Source organism: Cibotium barometz, chromosome 9 (genome assembly GCF_041138505.1).
Source record: "Cibotium barometz isolate CiBa-2024 chromosome 9, ASM4113850v1, whole genome shotgun sequence".
NCBI classification, from domain to species: domain Eukaryota; kingdom Viridiplantae; phylum Streptophyta; class Polypodiopsida; order Cyatheales; family Cibotiaceae; genus Cibotium; species Cibotium barometz.
The window spans coordinates 3,174,098-3,183,436 of NC_141054.1; the positions used below are offsets into that span (position 1 = coordinate 3,174,098).

Consider the following 9,339-nt stretch of genomic DNA (forward strand, 5'->3'; position numbering starts at 1 on the left):
AGCAGTCGTGTTGAGCATGGGGGGGCGAGACCTGAACAACATATCTAAATGACCACCTATGCAATGCTATCTCTGCAGCACTGGACCTCATCGAATAGTTGAATGTCTAGTCAAGAAAGGGATGGATAGTAGTCCTATGAGTACTTCCACCACCTTAACTCCCTTATGCACACGTTGTGGGATAAACCATATGCACAAGGATTTACCATTAAGAACGGGAGCAATGGGGAAGAGAAACGAAGCTAAACCAAGTACCAATATTAACTTGCTGAGTATACAGGATGGCTTCATCCAACAGAGTGCCTTAAATGCAATCACACAAATGCAAAGCTAGAAGAGAGCCGCAATCCATGTTGCTACTACCGCTACCAAAGTGTTTACTTTGCAGAAGCATGAAACATCAGGACATGCAAGCATCTTAGCTTCTAAGGAGGTTCCTAAATAAGCACGAGCAACTAGGCGCTCTCAAAAGAAAAAGGCCACCAAGGTTGGCAAGGGAGATAGCCATGTTATCATAGAAAGTGGGATCGATGAGGGGACAACCACTAAATGTGTCATCTTCCTCATTTAACAAAGAAAAGATACTACCATCCGCACCTCAAGCAAGAGAGAAATTAGACCCCGGTCCTCTGCCCACCAAGAAGTTAGTTGAATATCCAAACCCAATCGAGGAGAAGGGGAGACTGAAGGCTGCTAGTTGAGGATTGTCAAGCTCGATTAGAGGAGAAACCTCAAGTAGTTCAAACTATGGGAAGTTCCTCTATGCCTAACTTAAACTAACCGAGGAAACCCAGGAGCTTAATAGAAGTCCCAAAACCACCAAGCGCTCCTTGAGAATCTCCCCGAGAGAGGTAGACCTAAAAGCCACAACATTCCCTCAACAGGTGGACCTTGTTGAGCATATTGTAAGAATCTAAGGGACGACCACCCAAGAAGATCAAACATTGAAGTTCATATCCCTATACCCTACACCTTGAAAAGCCTAAACATCAATAGAGATAACTAGATTCATGTGAACCCACTAAGCGAGGAAACCCAGGAGCTTAATAGAAGTCCCAACCACCAAGAATTCCTTGAGAATCTCCCTCGAGAGGTAGACCTAAAAGTCACAACATTCCCTCAAAACAAGTGGACCTTGTTGAGCGTATTGTAAGAATCTGAGGGACGACCACCCAAGAAGATCAAACATTGAAGTTCATATCCCTATACCCTACACCTTGAAAAGCCTAAACATTAATAGGGAATAACTAGATTCATGAACCCACACCCATTCCAAGAGATATGATAGGTCTTTCCTCCTTTCTATCTTCACATGTCCAGATTCCCATTGGCACCTTACTTCAAGGTAACCCAAGTCTATGGAAGGATTTGAAGCATTGGATGGAAGGAAGGCTTGGAGCAGGAATAGAAGAATAGATGGAACTTGGCAATTTTGATGAGACCAATGAGGAAGGATCCATAGAACTAGACAGAATTACCGGCATTCCTACGGTCCGAGTGAACAAGTTAGGGCAATATTTTGAAGGAGACGAACTCAACACAGCATTGCCCCTAGCTTTTGATGAGCGTCAAGTCACCGCCATCCTAGATGGTAGGGTAGGAGTGAGCATTATTACCAAACAATGCTGGGAAAAATGGGAAAAACCTCTTATGGGGATGACATCACATTAATTGTGAAACTAATGGAGCCACCGCAAAGCTCATAGGCCTTCTAAAGGGTTTGAAGATTAAGATTCTCATAACCAATTTTCGACACACCTTTGTGGTGATGAACTTTGGCCAGCAACATGTTTCCTATGATTGCATATTAGGATGGCCCTTTATAAGAGAAACTGAGATGATCCATGACTAAGACACAAATCACATTTACATTTGAAAAAAAGACCGAACGTTAAAGGTCAGCCTATGCACTTGGAAGATCCATCCAATGAGTGGGGGACCCTTGGCAGAGGATTCAGTGACTACTACAAGATCTATAGTAGTACACTTATGCCAAACATGCCATAAAATGTAATAGGATAGCATGGAATTTGCTCCTCTCCCAGTGGAGCCAGAAGACTCAGAGAACTGGATGCACATCCTTGTTATCATGGATGTACTTCCAAAATGCACGGGCACAAGATTTTCCATGATAGATAGACAAGAAATCACATCTCTCTACATACTAAGTGCCACATACATGCCTGACACTATGTACCATGAACTCGTGAGCATCAAAGAAGTAAGAACGCTACAAGAAGAGAGATCTGCCGCCGCCGTAAGACCCCTAGAAGTAGCAGTTTTTAAAAGGGTTAAGAAGGTTTATGTCTTCTCGGTTTTAAGGGTAAAGAAACTTAAAGGAAAGCATGGCTTAGGTAGTAGACCTTACTGCGAAGTGAAACATGCCTGTTTGTGGTTAGGAATGACCACTCTGACAAGCTTCATGCAAAGTTAGCACTTGTTGATATACATGTGGTAATCATAATTTAATGTCCTATGACACATGGGACTCTCTCAGGAGGCCAACCTTACTCCACACCCCACCGTCGCTTCGCATTCTGTTAGGTGCTTAGGTGTTGTTACAATTCTATTTCACATTAGAAATAACCCCTTGGAGGGAAAGTCCTATGTCATGCCTATAGGGACAATGCAAGAAGAAATACTTCTACTACGAAGAGGATAGATGGGCCACAATCGGTGTCATATTGATTGGGATGCAAGGATGACAACACTACAACTAGCCTCAAGGCAAGTTACTATCCTTATGATGGACGAAGAGCCAGAGCCGCCAATCTCACCTCCACAAGGTGTAAACTCCTCTTCACCAACGACAACTCCCCTAATTACTAACAAAGTTAGAATTGTGCCATCCAAAAAGAGGTCTCTCCTTTACCCAGGATCCCCCACCCAATAAAACCTCCTCAACAACAAACTCTGCGCTACGTCAAACCTCGTCAACGATGCCTTTTCTAACCTTACTAACACTGTTAATACCACTAACTGCCAGCAACAACAGGTACCAGTTCCCCTGTTTGCCCCTGTTCCACCCAAACCACCAATACTCACTGTTGGGTACCCAAGAACATTCGTCATACAAGGTTACTATGAGGGTGCTACTACCCTATGGATCCCTTGTAGATCCCATCATTTCCCTCAAAACCCAAAGCTTTCAACACATCAACATACTACTCGAAGAAGCTCACGTCGGCATGCACCAAGGAAACTGCAAAACCCCAAGGTTAGGGAGAACACCCGAAAAAATCCACCACCCATATAGGAGTGATGTCATCGACAAAGCCCACCCCATTCTCATACAACCACTACTTACAGATGGGTCCCCCCCAAAAATCTCCTTAGTCCCAAAAGTTCTATGAAGGCAATCGGCAAATCCGATGCGCACAACCTCCTTGCCCCCAAGCTCACTACACCAAAATACTTCCGATGGAGGCCAAAGCTAGCCATAATTTCCACCACTAGCACTCTGCCAAATAAGGGCAAGGGAAAGATCCAAGAGGGAGCCAAGGACATGCCCCCCTACCCATTGCCTCCACTAGTGATATCCTCTCAACCTTGGCTAGCCCACCTACCCTTATCATATGACTCCCCCGTTACACCCCTACTCAACCTCTTACCTCCCCAACCCCTCACTATTAAACAAATCCCTCCCCCGAGGAAACAAGGCTTCAAGAAGAGTTACCAACCTTGCCCAAACCTAATTAGACCTGACCGCTTACCATCATCAATTGGGCAAGGAGTTAGTACAAAACCTGCAATGGGGTGCTGACCACATAGTCCAAGGTATAAAACCTATTCACAAGGTGCCACAAAAAAAAATCTCTCTAAGGACGTGAACGGTCGGCTGTTCACTCATGCAAAGCCATGACCATTCACTCATGCAAGCCACAGTTGTTCACTCCCATGGATCCACCGCTATTTGTCAATCAGGTCATGTTGGTTTTGTGAAGGTAGCCATGGCTGTTCACTTACCCAAAGCCACAATCATTCCCTCTCGTGAAGCCACACCTGTTCACTTTCCCAATCCAAGGTTGTTCCCCGTGGAGCCATGCTTGTTTCTCTATGAAGCCCACGAATGTACCTCCCATGAAAATCTATATAAGGGCCCACCACCATTCATTTTCCTCACGTTTCTTCTTGTCCCCTAGCTAAACTATTGCCATTTTTTCTCCCACAATTTCACTGCTTCCTGCCCACTTGCTAGCCCACCGCTCACATGGCCTCTCTCAAGCACTCCAACTCCTCTCTTGAGGTGGTCACTCACAGTCCCAAAAAGAAGAGACGGCACATATGCCACCGGTTTGATGAATATGGCAAGCACCTCACCCAGCTCTCCCATTTGGGTGAGGCCTTGATGAAGCAGGCCAATGGCCATGCCATCCACAGCCTGATGAAGAACACCCACAAAGTAGAGCACAAGTTGCTCTACTACATCAAGCCCTACTACCACGCCATTGTCGACCCAATTACGATCACCCGCCTAGAGCAGATTGGATTCAGCGCTTTGCCAACCATGTAGCCCTAGGGGCCGAACCTACGAACTGTCTCTACTTTATCGAGACATACAATGCCAGCTAGGCTACAAGGCAGGTGCTCGACTCAAAAGGCACTCCCCATGTAGTACAACTTAGCCCCGACCTGGTCGAGGACACGCTCCAACTCCCCTGACTCGAGTAGCCTTACATGCGCCATAGCAACATCCAGCGCCATGTGCGTGACACCTTCCAGGCCCCCACAACCATGGAGTAGCACAATATCACACAGCAAGAATTTATGATGCCCGCCTTGCCCTCTCCTTCCTCCTCACAACACACTGGGCCAATCGCTTCAACAAGTGTAACCTCTCCACCCTCACCCACGTCCACCAAGGTGTGGCTGTCAACAACTGGGCTGAATACCTCCACAAAGAACTCCACACAATCTGCTCCAACCCATAGGGCAAGCTAGCCACCTCGTCCCTCCTCGCTAAGGTCCTCTACCATGTTGTCGGCTAGGAGGAGCTTCCCCCACCTGTTCGTCTACAAGGCAGTGCTACCATCCCTCCCACCACTATCCTTGAGCCCCTAGCAGGAAGTACTACCATCCCTCCCACTAACCCTGAGCCACAGCCTTTAACTACCATGCCCCTCTCCAAGTGTCACCATTCTGATCTCTAAGAGGAGGAAGTAGGCCGCAAAGCAGTAGAGGAAGAGGAGCTTTGTCGAACGTCCCAATTTCTTGAAGAGACCCTACTTCAGACCACACCTAGCCTCAATGGCCAATTTCTCCCTTCTCCCTCACCAGCTCGCCCTAACAAAGCGCCTTTTGCCTCACTCTTTACCTCCTAGCACCACACTATGGATACTTTCCGTTGGGTGCCGGCGCGGCTGCTTCCGTTCCCAACAGGCTTTCTCTGAAGGCATCCAATCCTCCCATAGCCCCCTCCCCAATTTTGTAGAATTATTCTCTAACCTTGCCAAGGAGCTCCTCACATCCATGTGACAGACTACATGTCACATCCATGTGACAGACTACATGCAGTGGCGGCAGCATGAGCAGGTCACAGCATCTCAATCAGCCATCCTCTTGGCTCCTCGCCTCGCAGAGAGATTTAATGCAATGCTAACAAGATCTCCAGGACTCCCTCCTTCCCAACAGATTCATGAGGCCCAAAAACCTCTAGGGCTTGATGGAATCGCTCCAATTTGAAGAAATGCAAGCACTAGCTCGATTTTTCACAAAAACATAACCTTTTGTAGAATTAGCGATGGTGGTCAACTCACGTCTCCTTTTGAACCATTGAAGGGTTGAGATGATGTGCCTTTGAGTTGTAGAGATGCTCCAAGTTGTGGTTTTAGTCAATGGTTGGCTCTATGGATAGAGCAATCAAAGCTCCAATGAGCAAGAGTTGAGGAGGAGATGACCCAAATGGAAAGAATGGTGAAAAAGAGATTAATCATCACTAATCATAATTAGTGTAAGTGATAAGATGAAGCTAATCGAGCTGAAAGAGAGTGGATCTAAGTTGGCTTTCATGGTGGATCAAACATGATGATGAAGCTCATGGTGAAGGCAACATCAAGCTAAGCAAAATGGATTAAGACCAATCACATGGGATCAGGATCAATGATAACATAAGGATAGCATAATGACAATGTGAGAGAGAGAACGTGAGTGTTGTACTATTCAATTAGATGTGAGCCTCTTATATAGGCTCGAGTACAAGTGATTAGCAATGAGATTAATCCATAATCTCTCATAGAATCTCTCAACCATTCTCCTTGATTTGAGCACCTAAAAGTGAGCATTCATTGGCTAGTTTTGAGGGAAAGTAAGATCCTCCTCCACTTGTAGAAGACGCCTAGAATATGCTGATTTGGATCCTCTAATTTGACCATAGTCTACCATATGTATGATGGCTGTAAGACCTTTCAACCATATGCCCATATCCCCAATGTCACATGTATGATATTTGGGTGTATTATTTCAGCAAAAAATACTCGGATGTTGAACCTGTAGGATATTTTCCCCAATGTCACTATTGGTGGTTTCTTCACTATTTCAATAAGTAAATTATTAATTTAGAATGTAAATTTACTTCTAAATGAATAATTTATGGCCTTGAGCCAAGCTTGAGCCTTGAGGTCCTCCAAAAATTGCTCAACACTATCTAATGAGGTCCTCCAAAAATTGCTCGGTTATTTCAAGGATAAAATTATCGATTCACGATATATTTAATATAACCTCCAATCCTTGCACTTTAGAAAAACAATTGAATGCAAATTTACCAAAAATCCATTAAAATTTACCACAAGATTTGCACCATGTTTCTAACTTTTCATGTTTGTAAGTATTTGGATATGAAACTTAAGCTTTTGACTCCACCTATAATTCCTGAAGAGGTTCCTACATTGTGTTTAAGAAAGCAATCCTCAAATCAAGATCAGTGTACACATTCATAGACTATGATTATGTTAAAATGAGCTAAACCTTCACAATGCGAGAAGGAGCTAACACAGTCTCAATAGACCTTAATATGAAGTCCTTATTATGAGATGTTCAAGTCGTTCATTTGAGCATCCGGGGCCCTCAGACATAGGTTTCTCTTATGAAGTGGGTCTTACAATAACATGATGATGAGAGATCAGTGGATTGGAAGTCTGAAATATTGCCACCAGCTATAAAGCCCTCGGGAAGGATGATAAACACCCACCATTTAATTGATTTATTGATGATTGACACCGTCAAAACCATCAACGTCGTTTTAGTAATTCGAGTCCCTCTAGCCAACAAATATGTACATAGTAAGTGGCAAGCTCAGCTACTGAGCTTTTTTTCTGCTGTAGCCATTATGGATATTAAAGTAAGTTCTGAATTTTGTTGACAAGATGAAATGCAAACAAAATTATTTCTTCTCAACAACGAGGGGCTCATGAGAACATTGAGTAATGCAAGAATTCACTTGTTTTCAACGAAGGGATCTCGATGGGTCCTGTAAATCGCAACAAGTCAAACTAGCGAGCTCGGCCTCTTACTTTACGAGACAGCCCACTTGGGTGGTGGCCGGCAGACAGTGGCGCGTTCCAGATTAATCCACAATTACTGAAGAGTAATTAATGCCTTAATCGTCAAAATGCACCACGTGATGATCAATGTTTCTTGGATTTGATGTCTAGTGCTCATGAGGGTGACCCAAGCGCACTCACTCACTCAGCCTATGCGCAGAAGTTATCTTCATGATGAGGGTGCCTATAAAATGGAAGTGCAAGATTGAGCAGCCATGAGTGCATTCATCATCAGCGTTCTGCAAGGTGGAGATGATGGCGAGATCAAAGCAATCAGCGACGTACTTGCTCCTCCTTTTCATCATGGTGGGCGCGCCCCTACTTGTGAGTGAAGCCGCGGCCCGGGAGGAACCCGTAGCAAAGCCAAAGGAGACGGGGGCTGGCTACTACTATTATGCTGGTCACGGATCAGGGGGAGGGTACGGGGGTGGCAGCTCGGGCTACGGCCAGGGTGGCAGCGGCTACGGTAAGGGCGGCAGCGGCTATGGCAGTGGTGGCGACAAAGGAGGCGGCTACGGCAGTGGCTACGGCAGCGGTGGTAGTGGCTACGGCGGAGGTGGATACGGCTATGGCAGTGGGGACAAGGGAGGTGGCTATGGCAGTGGTGGCAGTGGCTACGGCGGAGGCGACAAGGGAGGTGGCTACGGCAGCGGTGGTAGTGGCTATGGCGGAGGCAGCCACGGTTACGGCGGTGGCGACAAGGGAGGAGGTTATGGTAGCGGCGGCAGTGGCTACGGCGGTGGCGGCTACGGTGAGGGTGGCGGAAGCGGCGGGCAGGGAGGTGGTGGAGGTTGGAAAGACGCAGCGTCGAAGTCTACCGAAGCCACTGGCCATTAATGAAATAAGGTAACTAACTACTAACGCCCTGAGAGTGTCCTTTTATAACCTTATGTCTGTGCAACAGTTTCTGACACACTTCTTTTGCCTTCTTGTAGGCAGGTGCTGTGGCGATGTAGCAACTGCTGCACAAAACAACTTAGTCTACGTACATCGAGAGGTCTTTATGTAATAAAGATTGTCATGCAATAAGAAGAATCAACTACTACTACTAGTCATTTGCAAGCTTCCATTATCAGTCACACCTTAGGTTCATAGATGGTAGGTACATTAAACAACTTTTTTTTTTCTTTTTTCTTTTTCTTTTTTTGTTTGCTGCATGCATGTAGAAAATTAGAAATTATACTAAGCTTTGAAAATAAAGTCAAGCAATTATTAAAAATAATAAGATTAGAGATTAATAGCAGAACCATGACAACACACAACAGCCTCTAGTTTAGTAAGGTTTGAAAACAAAGTTACAAAATAATTACATAACCATGAGAATAGTATGAAGCAAATAATTACAAAGCTTTTGGAAAAGCTATTTATTAATGGAGAAATTTACCGCTGTTACCAGTGAACAAATCGAACCAACAGCACATTCAAAGCAAATGACCTATAGAAAGCATGCCTCTTCCTCTATAAGACCAACGTATTTACAAACGGACGCCAATAGCGAGCAAACTCATCGCCATCCACACGATGGCTTTTTTAAACAAGCGTGTCTTCGCCCATATAGACATATACGATGCACTATAGTCTGGCTATGCTTGGGAGCCGTCATCATCACTCATCATCAATAATGATAGGGTTACTATGACTTCCAGGCTGCATATCACGATCATTGCAATCGTCTCATGATATGCTTCCTTATTCCTCCCATTGTCATCTTCGTCAATGTCTGCATGTGGGTACACTAGATAATACTTGCTTGTACCAGAGCATTCTGAGAAGTGTGCTTTGAAGTGATACACCAAGTTTG

At 45.1% G+C, this 9,339-nt stretch overlaps 1 protein-coding gene across 2 annotated transcripts; it reads left to right on the plus strand.

The window, feature by feature from the left end:
- The first annotated feature begins 7,737 nt into the window (after positions 1-7,737).
- On the plus strand, positions 7,738-8,589 carry LOC147635169 (uncharacterized). 2 transcript variants are annotated; one of them, XM_086802357.1, is made up of 3 exons: positions 7,738-8,127; positions 8,176-8,384; positions 8,474-8,589. In XM_086802357.1, exons 1-3 carry the CDS (start codon positions 7,933-7,935, stop codon positions 8,565-8,567), a joined length of 498 nt encoding a protein of 165 aa, XP_086658483.1. In that variant the 5' UTR covers positions 7,738-7,932; the 3' UTR covers positions 8,568-8,589. The 2 variants fall into 2 exon arrangements, with proteins under 2 accessions (XP_086658483.1, XP_086658481.1); XM_086802355.1 differs by having other exon boundaries at positions 7,739-8,384.
- The last annotated feature ends 750 nt before the right edge of the window (positions 8,590-9,339 follow it).